The following is a 19467-nucleotide window of genomic DNA, read 5'->3' on the forward strand; positions in this document are numbered from 1 at the left end:
TTAGTTTTTGTGGCTACACTTATTATTATTATTTATTGAATTTATAAAACGCCAACATATTACGCAGCACTTGTTATGGGTGTGACGATCATGATTGGCCACACTTTTTTTTTTATGACCCTTGGCAAGCTTTTCCCCCAGTCTGCAGTAGTGGGCGAAATTTCACATTGAAATTCGCAATTACGCATCGTAATTGTAATGCGAAATTTCAGAAAAAACGCAATTATTTTCGTATGTAATAGTAATATTTTAAAATTTTGCGTCATTTTCGCAAAATTTCACATATATTTTGTTCCGACTTTGGAGGTTAATAGTAATAGCAAATAACATGCTCTTGCTATCAAAGTTGCTACATATGTTAAGCAGAATAGAGGGTATAAGTCACAAAAAGAATTTTTCAAAAAAACTTTGCAGTTTTTGAGAAACTCGATTTCAAAAATGCAAAGAAAAATGTTTTTTAAAGTGTCATTTTTCTAAGTTTAAAGTGGACCCAAATTAAAAATACAAGATTTCAGAAATAAAATATATTTTCTAAATTATAATGATAAATAGCAGCCTTTTTTCAGCTGCATGATGACAAATATAAAATATTTTACATTTATTGGAGGAACCCCTCCCTTCCTTTCATATTGACGGGATTTTGCCGGCAAACAGGTGGAGGAGATACAAAACAAAAACAAAATACAGGCTGCTACTGATGATGTCACAGGGGAGGTGATCTCAGCTTGTGTGAGATTTCACATAGACGACGCCCCTGTGAGGGAGGGTAGCTGATGACAAACACATCCATGAGCTAAAACCTCCTACTAAGCTCAGAAGTCATGGCTGCCACCTATATAACCCTAGTTATGAAAAGAGAAGGGTGAAAAGCATGCACTGAAATGCTCATAGGCTTCAAGGAGTGTTTATTTATTTAAGTATTTATTTATTTAAGTATTTATATAGCGCCGACATATTACGCAGCACTGTACAGAGTATATTGTCTTGTCACTAACTGTCCTTCAGAGGGGCTCACAATCTTTGTATGTGTCAGAGTGGTGCAACTAAATATTTTGAATTAAAAAAATGTTTGGTTTGGGTCCACTTTAAGGCTGCTTTCACAGTGGGAGGTTACAGGCGCACGTTAGAGCAGCTTGTAACGCAGCCCACCGCACAGCAATGAAAAATCAATGGGCTGTTCACAGTGCCCACGTTGCGTTACACAGTAACGCTTCACGTCAAGACAACGTACTGCATGCAGTACTTTATACGCGGCTAAGCCGCGTTAGACTGCTTGCACATGCTCAGTAATGTTGGGGAGGAGGGGAGAGCGGCCAGGCACATGGCTAATTAATATTTACTGCACTGTGTGACGTGCAGTGTTTACTTCCTGGAGCGGCCGCTCTGTGCGGCGATTGGCTGGCGGGACCACATGATGCCGCATGCGTCCAAGAGTACGCATCACGGACGCCAGAGTGAGCTGCACAACTCGGCTCACTCTGACGTCCACATCCAAGAGCACCAGGCGTTGCGTTAGGGGCACGTTATGCGACCATAACGTCCCGTAAAACGCAACATCTTGGTGGGAAAGTAGCCTAAAAAACATTTTTTACTTGCATTTTTAAAATCAAGTTTCTCAAAAACTATAAGGTCTTTTTGCAAAATTATTTTTTTGACTTGTGCCCACAATTCTCCTTAACAATTTTGGCGTTAATAGCATGTATGGGGGTTTTGCTATTCACTGCTTAAGTCGGAAATAATTTACGCAAAATTTCACAAAATTTTATGCGAAATTATGAATGACTACACAAAATCAATTGAATTTGCAAATCGTATTTACGTATAAGTGTAATTGTGAAAATTTACGTGAAATTTAGCGAAATCGTAATTTGTTGATTCTGATCATCTCTACCAGGCTGTGAAGGGCACCAATGGGGGATGCCAGGGGAGGGGTGAGAACATTTGGGAATCCCTTTACAGTTTTGCTGGTGGGGCCTCATGAACTGTAGTTACGGCCTTGCATGTGGGCCATGCTTTTACCAGTGGTTGGATTACCAGATAATACAACCATGTCATGTAAAGCCATGAGTCACTCCTACAAGCCGTATTTTGCTCTGGGATAAATTCCTACACAAACTCCTCAATAAAAGCCCAAACAAAACAGGCCTCATATTTGTAATATTTACAGTGAAAGCGAATTAAAAGCTTTTTTTTGTTTTGCCATTTCCCAGAGTCCTTTGATGTGAAGGGGTTTGGTGGTCACAGGTACGAGAGGCGTTTAACTGTGACGGGCCTAATTCCCCTGCGTGATGACAGACAATGACTGAAGAGGTGCAGGTGTGTGGTGTCCGCCACAATGACGGCCTGATCTCCCGTGACAGGAGGCCATTGTGCAGAGGGGATGTGGAATGTGGGGCTGGGAACGGGTGACAGTCACAGGTAAACACTGTGAGGAGAGGTAGCTGTACCTGCTGCCCATTGTCCGTGTGTCCCAACACTGATCTACAAGGCTAGAAGAAAGAGAGAAAGTGCCATTACTCACCAGTAATAACACATTATTGTTACCTCAGTGCTTCCACTGTGTCGGAGTGATTCATGGACTGTGGAAATAACACATCGACGTATTTTATTGTAAACTACAAAACAAGTTTACTTGGTGATGTTTGTTTTGTACAGAACACTGGTTTTCAATCAGTTTAGCTTACCTGGGAGGAGAGCTATCAATCTAACGAGGTAAATCAGATTCTCATACCAGTACAGCCTTCCTTGCAGCATTATTCCACTCATAGCTGATACAGGTGAAGCTCGAAGAATTAGAATATCGTGCAAAAGTCCATTTATTTCAGTAATTCAACTTCAAAGTTGAACCTAATACATGAAATTGGAACCCTTTACAGGTATTTTGTATGAATTAGCTGATTAGAGTCTGACACTTTGAGCCTAGAATATTGCACATTTTCACAATATTCTAATGGTCTAAATTTAGATTTTTTGGGTGTTTTCATAAGCTGTAAGCCATAATCATCAGTAGTTAGTGTATTTGGGAGAAGCAAAATATACAAAAAATCCCTGCAGGTGCACCACAAACACCAAGCTCAAAGTCAAAATAATTAATCAGGGATATACCAAAGACACGGAAGATCAAAAATTGAAAAATTACTTTTTCTTTTTTATTTGCAAAAAGGTGCAGAAATATGTACACAAATTCTTTTTAAAGAATTTGTGTACATATTTCTGCACTTTTTTGCAAATAAAAAAGAAAAAGTAATTTTTCAATTTTTGATCTTCCGTGTCTTTAGCCATAATCTCAACATTATAACAAACTAGTAGACCTAAGCCTGTTTAAATTACAGGCTCTAGGTCTGTCACCGGCGCCACCGCCACATGCCAGCGCACATGCGCACACGCCCACCGTGCGCACGCACACCCGGCTGGCCCCCTGACCCATCCTCCCCCTGTCCCAATGGCTGTCCATGCACATGTGCAGTAGCGCAAACGCACGAACCCAGGGACAAAGGAGGACACATGGACACTTGCACATTATTATACAGGATAAAGGCGTCAAATATCTCGCTTTGCATGTAATGAGTCTATTTCACATATTAGTTCCCCTTTTAGGGTAGGAATACACTAGGCAGAATCGCATATGCGTTTTCCACTATGTGCTTTGAAAAACGAGCATGCGATTCTGCCTAGTGTGTTCCTACCATCAAGTTGAATTACTGAAATAAATGGACTTTAGAGGTACTCTAATTTTTTTCGATTTTTACCTGTATTTCAGTAATTCAACTTAATAGCTGAAACTAATATATGAAATAGACTTATTACATGTAAAGTAAAATAGTTCAAGCCTTTATTCGTTATAATTTTGATGATTATGGCTTACAGCTTATGAGAACCCCAAAATCAAAATCTCAGACCATTAGAATACTGTGAAAATGTGCAATATTCTAGGCTCAAAGTGTCAGACACTAATCAGCTGATTCATCCAAAACACCTGCACCTTTCACCTTTTAAGTTGAATTACTGAAATAAATGGACTTTTCCATAATATTCTAATTTTTCGAATTTCACCTGTAAATGTCACAAGTGGACGTCTATATTTCTTTTCTTTTCCAGTGCTGGTTAGGATGTGGATGGCATTAGAACGTCTCTCCAGTTTTTATTGCTGTCCATTTACCCACGGGAGAGGTTTCCCTCATTTCTAGTCACTGGTGGTATAAGCATGGGCGGAACTATACCCTACTGGGTTCCCAGCCCTCATCTTCTCCCTCCCCTCCCCCGCCACCTTTCCTTGGGTTGGGGGCCCAGGGCTGGAGGAGGGTGGAGCTCCGATCAGCAAATGCAGAGGCGGCAGCGGAGCGCTACACATTACATGCTTCTAGCGGCCGGACAGCTCTTCTTCCATCACCTTTTCAGTGTAATTCACTGCTGTGCAGCCAATCGGCATGCAGCTCTCATCACCTGACAGGCATTGTGAGTTGCGTGGTGATTGGCTTTCAAGAATGAGGAAGACCTATCCCACCACTGGACCCAGGTAATGTATAAAGCTCCACTGCTGCTGCTCTGCATTCAATGCTGAATTTGCTGACAGGAGCGGCCCTCCTAAGCCCAGGCAGATCAGGTCTAATAGACGCCTGTGTTCATTTTCGAGAATTGGGCTCTCATGTAGTCATTTTGGTTCTTGGTACAGCTAGTAGCCGATTGGCTACTACATAGTATTTAATGGTTGTAGCCAATCGTAGGTGATCGGCTACAATTATCAGTCACTTGGGCGCTAGATATCTAGGTTTGCGTTAGCCACTTACCGGATGGTAAATGTTTGGCATTAGGTGGTGGGGCTTAAGGTTAGGCACTTATGGGTAGGGTAAGGCCTTAGGTAGAGGGACTTCTTTTAAAGTAGTTGTCAGGCAATTTTAAATAAAATAAACGCTACTTACCGGGGGCTTCCTCCAGCCCCAAGCTCCCAGGACCTCCCTCGCCGCATCTCTGCAAGCAGCCGTTTGCCGGAGCTCCGACCCGGTCCCCGGTGATGACGTCAGATCGACCTGGAGGTCGCTCTGTACTGCACCATTGGCGCTGTCAATCACTGCCACATGGGCCGGAGAGGACTGCGCAGGCGCAGTAGTTCTGTGCCTGTGCAGTCCGCCCTGGCCTACATGGCGGTGATTGACAGCGCCGATCGCGCAGGCGCAGTACAGAGCGACCTCAAGGTCGCTCTGACGTCATCGCCGGGGACCGGGTCGGAGCTCCGCCAAACGGCTGCTTGCAGAGATGCGGCGAGGGAGGTCCTGGGAGCTTGGAGCTGGAGGAAGCCCCCGGTAAGTAGCATTTATTTTATTTAAAATTGCCTGACAATTCCTTTAAGGCACTTATGGCAGAGCAGGGTGGGTGTTAGAGTTCAGCGATAGGTGGGGAGGGCTAGGCACCTACAGGGGAAGGGTTAGGGAGGACCTAAACTCTTTAAACTCTTCCACAGGAGAGAAGGAAAACACCAAGAACTCTACCCTGTGTTTATTTGGATAACAGCCTGGCTAATTCTCCCTTATCTGTAAGTAATGAGCCACTGTAATTTGATCTCTCAGCTCTGTCTGATCTGTGCGGTGGCGTGCAGTTCAGACAGGCTATATGTAAATACCATTTAACCCTGTATGTGCTTCCATGAAACCAGGAAGTAACAGCTCTGCAGCATCTCATTAGGAATTCTGTGGGCTGCAACAAATGTAAAGGTTATTATGCTGTTGCTTGTCTTTTAGAGCAGAGAGGAAGTCCTGGGATTAGGTCCGCATATAGGTTAGAATAGGTTCAGGGAAGTGCATAGTAAACCATCAGTAAACATGACTCCGATGCTTCCTCCATCCAAACTGCTAGGAGAAAGTATTGGAATCATGTGAAATGCAACGTGACTCGCAAGGCAGTGAACTCCTCCTGACCCTGTCCACTTGTTCGGTGCTGAAAAGGGGCAGCCGGAAGTATTCGGTTGTTCTGTATTCACTATGTTGCATGGTATGTTGCTTGCAATTGGGCCAATCAATCACAGTTACTACTGATTTTGATTGGCCCAATCCCAAGTTGCATGCAAATCCAAATTATTAACATCTCATCTGTCTTTCCTATTCCTTATCATTAGACGCTTGTGATGCAATGCAGCAGAAGCACATACCAGAGACTTGACTTTGCGCAGCTTGTAGGCAGCGGATGACGGACCCTTCTTATTCTCCGTGTTCTGCTTGTTCAGGGTTGAAATTCCTGCGCTAGACTTTCGCCTGCAGAGATTGAGGAAATTACCATCATCAAAAAGACCACCAGCCTCTTTAAAGGGAACATATAAATAATTGAAATGACAGGTAGCATGATGAGATAAATCTGTGTAATGTACAAATCCTATTATTATTAGTGATGATTTACTGTACAGTGGCGGACATACGGCCGTGCAGCCGCACGAGGGCCCCTGAAGTTCCGTTTTCTTCAGGGGCCCATTAAGTATTTTTTTTTTTATTTTTTTTTTATTATTTTCTTCCCCCGGGGGGCCCCGACTCCTATCCTCCCTCCCTCCCTTCCTCACCTCGGGGGCCCCCCTCCCGGTATGCGCGGCGGGAGAGCGGCAAATCCGGGTCTCCAGGCATCCGCTAGAGGGCTCAGCCGCTTGGTCTCCGATATGTCTCCAAGTTGGAGACATATTGGAGACTAAGCGGCTGGGCCTCTAGCGTCTGCCTGGAGAGCCCTGAAGACTTCCTGCATTTGCTGCTCGCTCGCTCTCCCGACGCGCATATCGGGAGGGGGGCCCCCCGAGGTGAGGAAGGGAGGGAGGATAGGAGTCGGGCCCCCCACCCGGATAGCTACTCAAAGGGCTACCTGCCTACCCACCCGGCTACCTAACCACCTACCCACCCGGCTACCTACCCACCCACCAGGCTTCCTGCCTACCTACCCACCCGACTACCTAACCACCCACCAGGCTTCCTACCTACCTACCCACCCGGCTACCTACCCACCCACCAGGCTTCCTACCTAACCACCCACCCGACTACCTAACCACCCACCCGGCTACCTACCTACCCACCTACCCACCCGGCTACCTACCCACTCACCAAGCTACCTACCCACCCGGCTACCTACCTACAGTTGGCTGTTGGCTGATGGTGTAATGGTTAAGGGCTCTGCCTCTGACACAGGAGACCAGGGTTCGAATCTCGGCTCTGCCTGTTCAGTAAGCCAGCACTAATTCAGTAGGAGACCTTTGGCAAGTCTCCCTTACACTGCTACTGCCAATAGAGCGCGCCCTAGTGGCTGCTGCTCTGCTCTGGCGCTTTGAGTCCGCAAGGAGAAAAGCGCAATATAAATGTTATTTGTCTTGTCTTGTCTTGTCCTACCTACCCACCCAGCTACCTAACCTCCTACCCACCCGGCTTCCTACTTACCCATCCGGCTACCTACCCACCCACCAGGCTTCCTACCTACCTACCCACCCGGCTACCTACCTACCCACCCGGCTACCTACCTAACCACCCACCTGGCTACCTACCGGGCTAGTTACCAACCCACCCACCAGGCTACCTACCCACCCACCCGGCTACCTACCCACCCACCCACCAGGCTACCTACCCACCCACCTGGCTACCCACCCACCAGGCTTCCTACCTACCTACCCACCCGGCTACCTACCTAACCACCCACCCGGCTACCTACCTACCCACCCGGCTACCTACCTAACCACCCACCCGGCTACCTACCGGGCTAGTTACCAACCCACCCACCAGGCTACCTATACCCGGCTACCTACCTAACCACCCACCCGGCTACTTACCTACCCACCTGGCTACCTACCTAACCACCCACCCGGCTATCTACCGGGCTAGTTACCAACCCACCCACCAGGCTACCTACCTACCCACCCGGCTACCTACCTAACCACCCACCCGGCTACCTACCAGGCTAGTTACCAACCCACCCACCAGGCTTCCTACCTACCCACCCACCCACTAGGCTACCTACCTACTTACCGGGCTAGTTACCCACCCACCCACCAGGCTACCTACCCACCAGGCTACCTACCCACCCACCCACCAGGCTACCAACCCACCCACCCACTCACCCACCCACCAGGCTACCTATCCACCCAACCACCCATGGGAGCTGCGCGCCAGATGGAGGCTGGGACAGGAGGTCTGCTGCTGCAGGTGAGTAAATGTTTTTGTTTTTTTATTTATATTAGCAGGTGTATGTTCTGGGCAGGTCTGCCACATGATTGCATGTATTTTCTGCGCAAATCTGCCGACATGATTGCATGTATTTTCTGGGCATATCTGCCGACATGATTGCACGTATTTTCTGGGCATATCTGCCGACTTGATTGCACGTATTTTCTGGGCATATCTGCCGACTTGATTGCACGTAATTTTTGGGCATATCTGCCGACTTGATTGCACGTATTTTCTGGGGCATATCTGCCGACATGATTGCACGTATTTTCTGGGCATATCTGCCGACATGATTGCACGTATTTTCTGGGCATATCTGCCGACTTGATTGCACGTATTTTCTGGGCATATCTGCCGACATGATTGCACGTATTTTCTGGGCATATCTGCCGACATGATGTGTATTTTCTTGAGAAAACCTGCACAATTATGTGAATTTTCTGGGGAAAGGGTCACCAAAACTTGGGCCCACTGTCTTTGCGTTGCACTTTTCAAGGGAACCTGAGGTGAGAATAATCTTGAGGCTGCCATATTTCTCTCCTTTTAAGCAATACCAGTTGCCTGGCTGGCGTGCTGGTCCTCTGCCTCTTATTCTTTCAACCATAGACCCTGAACAAGCATGCAGCAGGTCAGGGGTTTCTGACAATATTGTCAGAACTGAGAAGATTAGCTGCATGCTTGTTGCTGGTGTAATTCAGTTTATTACTGCGGCCAAATAGATCAGCAGGGCCGCCAGGCAACTAGTATTGTTTAAAAGGAAATAAACCCTCACCCCGGGTTTGCTTTAAGTTACAGTTAGCTCTGCCCTCATCCGGTCATTGCCACGCCCATTTTTTTTGCCAGGTTCTATCCACTATTTTTTGCTGCGGCGCCCTTCGCGCCGCAGGTTGTAGCCCCGCCCGTATTAGGTCGTAGGGGGCCCACAATTACAATTTTGCACAGGGGCCCACTGCTGGCTGTGTCCGCCACTGTTACTGTATATAGCGCCATCACCTTCCATGGTGCTCTACGGAGGAAGAAATACTACTTATAATTATTGCCAGTGTTTCCCCTTCCCCAATGTAAAGGTTAATAGTTCAGGGCTATAAATCACAGTTTCTGTGTAGTCAGGCAATGTTGAATTGCAGAGTAAAGGTGGCAATATATCTAGGGATGTATGGGCAGATTCGACCAAGAGACAAATCTCTCTCTTATCGAATCTAAATAGAGAGAGGTTAGTCAGCTGCCCATACACTACAGGCCACTTCCCAGTCAATATCATGCTGAAATCGATCCGGAATCGGCCTTGTGCGCTGCATCTGCCCCTCGCCGCCCCGACGCTGTATTCCCCTTATGTAAATGTCCACCCATGCCCTGTGTAAAGGATATCTCCTCTGCATACACGCGCACACGTGGTTTCCTAGTAAGGTTGCACGTGTGTGACGTCACACGCACACCTGTACTAAGAAACCACGTGAGGCGTGCGTGTATGGAGAGGGGAATGCGCCCGGAAGCCAGCGGAGGGACAAGCACAGGCTGCAGGTTATGTATCCTTCACACCAGGCACTGGAGGACATTTACATTATCAGGAAAGTTCGTCAGGAAATTGCACGCCGTTACCGCCGCGCACTTGGAGCAACATCTTGCAGCATGCGTGATTGAGAATGCGACCAATTTTCATCCCAAAACTGGTTGCATTGTTTGTCGGGCATGCACTTGGCGGCACTGAATTTCATTCAATTATAATAATCGAATTGGATGATCGATTGGCTGCCAAGTCGCCTCATGTATGGCCACCTTTAGGCTGTGTTCCCATTTGAGTGGAGAACGGATGTTTTTTGTCCGATCTCCGCTCACTGCTAAACTGACAGTAAATGGCTACTATTTTATAAATCGCAGCAGGTTCACAAGTGTCACTCTGTAATGGATCCATGGGATCCGTTGTAGTAATTGGACCGCTCTTCTCTTCAGTCCACGATACACACGGGCAGGTGGATGCATTCCCCCATATAGCCTATGCGGTTAACACATCTGCCCCTGGCTCCGGTAAATGCCCCGTTATCTTTGGCCACTCGGCACAGGTGCAGTCCGCCCACGTGTTCTCCCGCTCCCGTGGCTGGAGAGCGTTCTGCACCTGCGCAGTGGTACTGCACAGGCGCAGAATGCTCTTGGCGGCGGGAGCGTGGTGGAGCGCGCGTGTGCATCTGGCTCGTGCATGTGGAGTACACCCGACTGGCTGAAGATAACAAGGAATCTACCGGAGTATTCAGGAAATGGAGAATGGCGGCAAGGGAGCGATTGGCGAGGAGGCAGGTGGAGGAAGCCCCAGGTATGTATAAAACTTTTCAACCCTTTCATCTCAGGTACACTTTAAAGGGAATCTGAAGTGAAAATAAACTTATGATATAATGATTTGTATGTGTAGTACAGCTAAGGAATAAAACATGATTAGCACAGATAGGGGTCTCATATTGTTTCCAGTACAGGAATAGTTAAGAAACTTCAGTTGTTATCTATGCAAAAGTGCTTCTGTGAGCTCTGTGACTTTATAAAGTGGTGGACAGCTCTGTCTTTTGAAGCTCTTATCTCAACTGTCTCTCATTGTTTCTTCTTTTATGTTTTTTTTTTGCAGAGAAAAGTTCAAAAGGTTAATAGCCTGCTCTGTGAAATAATTTAAAAAGCTGAGTGTAGTGTGGTAACTGCAATTATTAGAGAATGATGCAATGTTATTAAAAAAAAAAAGCTATATACCTGAAAATAAAAATATGACACCATTTTATTTGCTACTAATGTTCTATTAATTATCTGTACTACACATACAATTCATTATATCATGAGGCTTTTTTTCACTTCAGTGTCACTTTAAAGCAGTAGGATCAGCCATACTAGGCCAGGGAAAAACACATATATAAATAGATAAATACTTGATCTACTTACATAACACATGTATTGTACTGTCCACATTTTGATTTCAGTGAATGTTATATAGTAAATGAAGAGAATTCTGTTCCTGGTGGGAACCATGTCATTTGCCCACAGTTTAGGCTAAATCTTGATGTCATTTCTGCCCTTTACTTTTTGTTTCTTTTCTCCTCCAATCACTGAGTCACCTCAGCCTTGCTTGTAAACACAAGTGAGCAGGGGATTATGTTTCAGCTAGGCAGGGAAATAAATGGAAGAGGAGGAATATATTATAGATAAAAAGAACCCCCAGCATGCAACTGTTTGGCACCGACTACTAAAGGGCCAGTGCTCCTAAAGTATGTGATAACTCCAATTCATAACAGCAGAAAAAGTTATGAATGCAGGATTAGCATCTTCGTCACTTAATACACTCAGACCAGTTGCTGTAGAAATTTGATTTTTATGGTGACAATCCCGCTTTAAGGTTTGCCATTTCTATTACAGATATCGTTGGCCTTGGGTGTGCAGAGAGTTAATAGGAAACGTTTCTGGGAAGCAGGAGTGACACAGGAGCTGCAGATGCCCGCATGCCTTGTCTTTCATCAGCTGGAAGCGTCAGCCGGCTCCTCTTTGAAGACAAGATATTCCTCTGCCTCTCTGCTGATGAAATATTCCTCTGCCTCTCTGCTGTGACCAGGGAACAGGTTTAGGCAAAGGAAGCGGCAACAACAGGACATTATCTGCCACAAACTGATATTATCAGAACTGCTCGGCTGTCTGCAGTGCTGGATTGTGATCTGCATAGAAATGGACTCATTCTGTACCCAGTGACCTTATTATTATCTTATACACCCATCAGCCATAGAAAACCACTGACGCCTGACGTCAACAACACTGATTATCTCATCACCAGGGGACCTGTCATAGGGTGGGATATATCAGAAAGCAAATAAACAGTGGTCATGCATCTGATGACTTGCCGGACGATCGACCATCTGATTTGTTTATAATCGAAACGGATAAAAATCGGTGCTGCCAAGAGCATGCCTGATCGTCAATGCGATTATTTCGGGCCGAAATTAGTTGCATGTATCGATCAGACATGCTGCAAGTTGTCGAGCCGACATGTTCGATCGGGTGCGCGGTGGTAAATGCGTGCGATATCGGGACAACGACAGACGCAATGGAATCCCCAGTAATGTGTAAAATGTGCTCCCAGATGCCATGTGCATGAGCACTTTACCTGTTGGTGTACGCCCCTGGCTCCACCCTCTGTCCACATTCACGCGCTTTTCTTGGTTGCCGACGTATACGCTGGTGCGCGCGTGCCCACATATACCCTGGCAACCACGTGGGGCGCGTGTATGTGGACAGAGGATGGAGCCAGCAGTGGACACCAACAGCTAATGTACTCCTGCACGGGGCACTACATTTTACATTACGGGGACAGCACCGGGCGGCAAGGCGGCAACACCGGGCCAATTCCTGAAATATTTCATGCTGAAATTGATAAGGAATAGGCATGCGGTTTATGGCGCCCAACAGATCTCTCTCCGATCAGATTTGATCAGAGAGAGATCTGCCAAATAAATATGGCAACCTCCATATCCCTCTCACCTCAGGCTCCCTTTAAGATATTAAGCTCCTCCCCTACATATCGCTAATATCTGCAATGCATACCTCCTCGCAGTAGAGGGAGATACAGGGCAAATTGTTCCAGAACCATTATTTTCAGGTATGCCCTTCCTTTTATTGCGTGAATGCAAAAAGGGCGCCAGGAAAGAAGGGCCTGTCTGGATAACGAAATGGCGCCGGTGGATAATGAAATCCCAATAATGATAAACATCGTTTATCGAAACGATGTTTCGATAACGAATATGGTTAACCTATTTTAGTTCCTGGACGTAGTTTCTACGTCCAGGAACCATGCGCGCTCCCGCGCACTCCCGCAGCCAATCGCGCGCGTGCATGGGCGCTCCCGGCCCGCGGCTCGTTGCCCGATCACGGATTCCTCTCCCCCGCTGAAAAAGCGACAGCTTTTCTCGGAAGCTGTGCTTTTTCTGGCTGTTACCTCCTCCATGCGTCTCTCTAAGCGTATGTTACGCTTAGAGTGACGTCATGTAAACAAACTCATGGCCGCCATCTTGTGGCCAAAAAGTAAAACTACAAATAAAAGTAAAAAAAATAAAATTCAACACGCATTTACATTATAAAAACTACTGTTTCCATCCCACCCTCCCAAAAATACCCAAATAAAATGTTCAATATAAAAAAAACAAAAACATTACAATAAAAAAAAAAAAACATGTAAATATTTACCTAAGGGTCTAAACTTTTTAAATATCAATGTAAAGATGAAATATTTCTATATTTTTTTTATTTTAAACTTGTAAATAGTGATAGATGCAAAACTGAAAAAATGCACCTTTATTTCCAAATAAAATATTGTCGCCATACATTGTGATAGGGACATAATTTTAACGGTGTAATAACCGGGACATATGGGCAAATACAATACGTGAGTTTTAATTATGGAGGCATGTATTATTTTAAGACTATAATGGCTGAAAACTGAGAAATAATGATTTTTTTCCCGTTTTTTTCTTATTCTTCCTGTTAAAATGCATTTACAGTAAAGTGGTTCTTAGCAAAATGTACTCCCCAAAGAAAGCCTAATTGGTGGCGGAAAAAACAAGATATACATCAGTTCATTGTGATAAGAAGTGATAAAGTTATAGGCTAATGAATGGGAGATGAACATTTCTCAAGTGAAAACAACGGAACGCGAATGGGTTAATGATACAAACGGTTTTAAAACAGACAGGAGTTGATAGCGAAAATATATTAATGTAAAAAAATTGTAATGTCATTCAACAATACAGCTTAACCCAACCCTACTCTCACACAGAACCCTCCCCTGGCGATCCCTGAAATTAACTACTCCCCTGTTGGTGCCTAGTCCTAACATTCGTTCCATCAGCCCCCAACCTAGCCCCCCCCCCCCTTCCCGTTGTGCCTAACCCTAACCACCCCCTTGGTGGTGCCTAACTCTACCCATCCCCCCCGTGTTCCCTGCAGACACACCCTTTGCAAGCTTCAAAAACGATAACATACATCAATTGTTAATGTTCTAACATTGTTAATGATATTTATTGGGCGCCCTTCATTCTGCTTTTTTCGCTGTATTAGTGATAATTGCATTAGAGTCTATGGCGGCGCCCCTTTCATCCACTAGCCGCCGGCGCCCTTTTTTCCTGCTTCCCTTTTATTGGCGATTCTGGACCCTTTTGGGGAAATCCAGTAGCTGAACTGAAGTGGATAGTTGCTTATGAGCAGCCAGAGGAATCGAAAACTTTCTGCAGTTCAAATTACTTTTTTTCCCTTCAGCCTCTGTATAAAGGGACTGCACATCCAGCAGTAGCTCATCTTAATAAGCAGATAGCGGTGTCTGTTTTCAAGAGACCAAATAAGAATCACATGAGATGATCAGTTTGCACTAAATTATTCTGTCTCTTGTAGGCAAAATTATGTAGACAGGAAGTGGTAATCATTACTTAACTATAATCAGCCAATTGGAGACTAATAACTGCACCTATCAATGATGCTAGAATGTCTTCATAGCTGCAGTTCTAAGGTTTGGATTGGCTGGTCATGATCACGTGACTGTTATGTTCTACATGATCTTGCCTACAGGAAAAATCATGCACGGTAGTAATATTCTTGTGTAATAGATAGACAGAGAGGTTAACAAACCATTGATGACACTATCATTAAAGGACCACTCCAGCAAAAAAAGTAAGCGGTTCAAATCTGAAAGAACCAACAGGTTTTGGACTAGTCCATCTCCTCATGGGGGATTCTCAGGGCTTTCTTTGTTTTCAAAACCATTTCCTGAAAGGCAGTTGCTCAATCTAACTGACAAAATAGTGTGCAAGGGAGCAAGAAGGCTAGTTGGCATCTTACTACTTTGGTAGTTAAACTGCCGTTCAGGAAATGCCGTTGAAAACAAAGAAAACCCACATAATCCCCCTTGAAGATATGGACTAGTCCAAAACCTGTCAGTTCTGCCAGATTTTAAAGAGGAACTCCAGTGGAAATTATTTATTAAAAAAAAAAGTGCTTAATTTTTACAATAATTATGTATAAATAATTTAGTCAGTGTTTGCCCGTTGTAAAAATATTTCCTCTCCCTGATTTACTTTCTGACATTTATCACATGGTGAGACATTTTTACTGCTAGCAGGTGATGTCAGTGGAAGGAGACGCTGCTTGCTTTTTTGGCAGTTGGAGACAGATGTTATTTCTCACAGTGCAACAAGGCTCCCACAGTGTGATGTCAGGACCTCAGAGCTGTGAGGCGCTGGCATCACACTGTGGGAGGGGTTTCACTTCAAAATAAGCCATACAGAGCCCCCTGATGATCCGTTTGAGACAAGGTAAAGATTTCTCATGGGAAAGGGGGAATCAGCTACTGATTGGGACGAAGTTCAATTCTTGGTTACAGTTTCTCTTAAACTGCTTACTTTTTTTGCTTGAGTGGTCCTTTAGTGGCCTTCTGCTCGCTACCTGCTGTGCTGTGCGGACCCCATGCACCCTTGGGGCTCCATAACAGCTGCAACACTCTTGACCCCTTTGTGTTACGCCTGCAGTCACAGCAAAAGGTGCACATAAGGGCTTCTCAGCCTGTAAGCTCCTGGTCTTCCATCATAATCAGTCTCAGAGCGGGGGAATTTCTGTCATGTAATTATTATAAAAAACAGCTGTTATCGTAGATCTGCTAAGCAGCAGCTCCTGGCAGCTGGGTGACGCCAGACAGGAGACCCTGCGCTGCTGAAGTCCGGAATCCACACAGTACGGTCCACGGATGCTGAAAAATGATCTTTCTCCATCACGCAAGAGGACTGACGCTTCCAGTATGGACAGGAGCCTTCCATCCATCACTGTTATCTGTGCACTGCGAGGCCTTTTCCATGTTCAGGCCTGGCTGCAGGAGAGCGCTAATCTATCACACTCTGCTCCGCCACTGCCTGCAGCTAGCATGAGGCCGCTGACACACAACAAGCGCTATGCTAGCACAGCCGACGCCCGATCATCACTTCCAGGAGCTGTGTGTGTAACACGCTTACTGACACAGCGGTAATGGAGACAAGCGCTGTTTAATAAAGCTGTCAGGATTCTCAGAACCCGAGGTGAGAGTAATATGGAAGCTGCCATATGTATTTCCTTTTAAAGAAAACCTGTGACGACGAAAAGTTCCCCGGGGTGGGGTACTCACCTCGGTAGGGGGAAGCCTCCGGATCCTATCGACGCTTCCCCCGTCCTCCTGTGTCCCACGCTGGTCTCGCTCTGGCCCTCCGAATGGCGGGGTTGTAAATATTTACCTTCCCGGATCCAGTGCAGGTGCAGTATCGGCTCTCCGCTCGGAGATAGGCGGAAATAGCTGATCGTTGTCACGCACCTCTACTGCGCAGGTGCAAGTCTCCTGCACCTGCGTAGTACAGCGGACCTGACAGAGATCGGCTATTTCCGTCTATCTCCGTGCTGAGAACTGCAACAGCACCCCCGCTGGAGCCATGGAAGGTAAATAAATTTAGCTTGTCAGGCTTGTCGAGCCTGGATTACCGGAGACTTCGGGGGAGCAAGCGCTGGACTGCCTGCAGCTACAGCGGAGGGGGAAGCCTCATTGGGACCCTGATGCTTCCCCCTCCCGAGGTGAGTACCCCCCAGGGGAACTTTTTTTTTGTTACAGGTTCTCTTTAAGCAATACCAGTTGCCTGGCTGTCCTGTTGATCCTCTACACCTAATACTTTCAGCCATAGACCCTGAACAAGCATGCAGCAGATCAGGTGTTTCTGACATTATTGTCAGATCTGACAAGATTAGCTGCATGCTTGTATCTGGTGTAATGCAGATACTACTGCAGCCAAGTAGATCAGCTGGACTGCCAGGCAACTGGTATTGTTTTAAAAGGAAATAATTATGGCAGCCTCCGTATCACTCTCATTTCAGGTTCACTTTAAATCAACACTGCCATGTGAAGTAAAATTACCATACATTTTTGTAACAAAAATTGATATGACCTAGGTGTGCTGTAAACGTCATTCTGTAATTTGACGCTATTAAAAATCATCTTTGCATTTCTTCTAACTTCTGCACGCTGGGTAAGGCAACAGCAAATAAAATCTATGGGGCCCAGTGCTTACACAGACTTCTGTGGCAGATGAATGCATGGAAGTCAATGGGCAGCACAGAAATGTTAAATACGTTGGGGAGGGGGGTGCGGCCTCATGCGCTGAACAACGCAAATACGACAGGGAAGCTGGAAATCCCAGTGACTTACTTCCGGTCTAGCAAGGAGAACGTCACTAGGTGAGGGGCGGCAAAGAGCATGCGGAGGGGGCGTCGCTATGCATGTGACCTTATCGGCCCACTCTGATGCAGGGTCATATGAGTGACAATTTGTGCGTTGGGGTGCTATGGGGGCGGGGCATCGCACAGCACACACACTGGCCAGGTGTAAAACCGGCCTAAAAAAATATGGAGCAGAGTGTTTTGTACATGCAGATAGGAACTCAGTATAATAAGTTAGGGCTCTTTACTGAAGAAAACATGCAGAGCTTAAATCATACACAACCATCAGATAATGCAGCTTACTTATAACAGAGAGGAACAAAGAGAGAATACAGGAAATAATAATGCCATATAGATCATCATCACATTTTACACACAGTGACATCTTGTGGTCGTCTTGATACGTCTGACAAAAATAATAAACAATTACTGTAAAACACGCTCTCTGCACTTGTGTCAAGGGGTCCCTGAGATAATGTTTCTCACAACACTAGGTACTTAACGCCATCTTTCATAAAGCAGCCCATAGGCTGATACTGGCGAGAAACCCTGATGTAGACTAGAAGTGTTTGTCTTTATCGGAATATGGAATCAGACACACAGCTTCCATGCATCGCCTCTTACTTACGCCTGCCTTGCTTGCTCGATGGGGTGGAAGTTATCCAGGTAGTTGTATCGGACGGTGTCGGTAGGATGTTTATCAGAAGACCGCCATGGAGGCAGATCCCTCTTCCCCTTGTCATGTGACTTCCCTTTGTCATATGACACAGACCGCTGCATGAGGGATGAGGACAGCGTTGTATCCAGAATTTCTCTAGTAACCGGCTTCACGTCAATCACCACAAAGTCATCTTTCGGTGGAGTCTGTTGGGGAATAAAAGTCAGATATGTCCTGTAATATCGGTGGCAGCCATTATGCCTGTTTCTGCATTGAATGTATATATCTCCATTGATTCAGTTGAATTTTTTGATCTGAAGAAACTCAGATGAAGAAGTTAACATCAGGCTCTGTGTATGTGACTGCACTGCACTAAAAACATTTGTGCATCGAAGGGAACCAGTTACCAACACACACTCCTGTTAAATTCCATTTTCAGACTATAAGACATAATCTTAGTAACCAAAGTGATCAGACTGTATCTTTTTTTTGGTGTGAAATAAAGTTTCTGCAGCTACAATTTCTGTCTTGATGTTTTGATCACATGACCAGAAGCAGAAGAGAACAAGGGCTTAGTTTCAGTGTCTGTGGGCAGAGCTGCTGCTTTGATTGCATCATCCCTACTGTTCTCACTGCAAGGGGGAAGGCACAGTCTGACTCTGTGGGATAGTAGAAGAAAAATGAGGGGCAACACAAGGGAGCACCATTGCCAACGTATCCCTTTAATTACTGACACATCTAAGTTATACAGGTTCTGGGGCTACTAACACATAATCATTGTCTTAACTGCATCCATCCAGCCACAAAACCTGTATAATTCATATGTGTTAGTAATTAAAGGAGCAAGGGAGCCCCACCTGACATATTACCCAGGCGGGAGATTTGAAAAAAATGTTGATAGGAATGCATATTCACCTGTTCCGCAATCCCAAGTCAGTGAGTCACGCAACCACTGCATAGGATTCAGGGGTATACAATCTTTTACATTCACGCTCTTTATTTGCAGAGTTTAGACTTCATACCTGACGAAGCTGAAACACATTGGTCGATAAGGTCTACCTATATTTTTTGCCAATACACCATAAAGAGACACTGAAGCGAAAAAAAACTATGATATTATGATTTATATGTGTAGTAGAGCTAAGAAATAAAACATTAAGATCAGATACATTAGTCTAATTGTTTCCAGTACAGGAAGAGTTAAGAAACTCCAATTGTTATCTCTATACAAAAAAGCCATTATCTCTACGACTTTCAAAAGTCGTGGAGAGGGCTGTTTTCTGACTTTTATTATCTCAACTGTTAGTGAACTATTTACTTTTTCTCTGCCAGAGGAGAGGTCATTAGTTCACAGACTGCTCTGAAAGAATCATTTTGAATGCTGAGTGTTGTGTA

At 45.4% G+C, this 19467-nt stretch overlaps 1 protein-coding gene across 5 annotated transcripts in view; it reads right to left on the bottom strand.

Annotated features, from left to right (window-relative positions):
- FBXO16 (F-box protein 16) overlaps positions 1-19467 on the bottom strand; it is a 65391-nt gene that overhangs the window by 10483 nt on the left and 35441 nt on the right. For 3 of the 5 annotated variants that reach the window (XM_068280057.1, XM_068280054.1, XM_068280056.1), the window contains 3 exons: positions 18043-18278; positions 6143-6245; positions 2448-2489 (listed from right to left, as the gene is read on the bottom strand). In XM_068280057.1, coding sequence (XP_068136158.1) covers positions 2448-2489; positions 6143-6245; positions 18043-18278 — 381 coding nt within the window. The remainder of the gene's footprint in view (positions 1-2447; positions 2490-6142; positions 6246-18042; positions 18279-19467) is intronic. The other 2 variants (XM_068280058.1, XM_068280055.1) reach the window with 1 other exon arrangement.

The sequence above is a fragment of the Hyperolius riggenbachi genome, chromosome 4, assembly GCF_040937935.1.
Source record: "Hyperolius riggenbachi isolate aHypRig1 chromosome 4, aHypRig1.pri, whole genome shotgun sequence".
In the NCBI taxonomy this organism is placed as follows: domain Eukaryota; kingdom Metazoa; phylum Chordata; class Amphibia; order Anura; family Hyperoliidae; genus Hyperolius; species Hyperolius riggenbachi.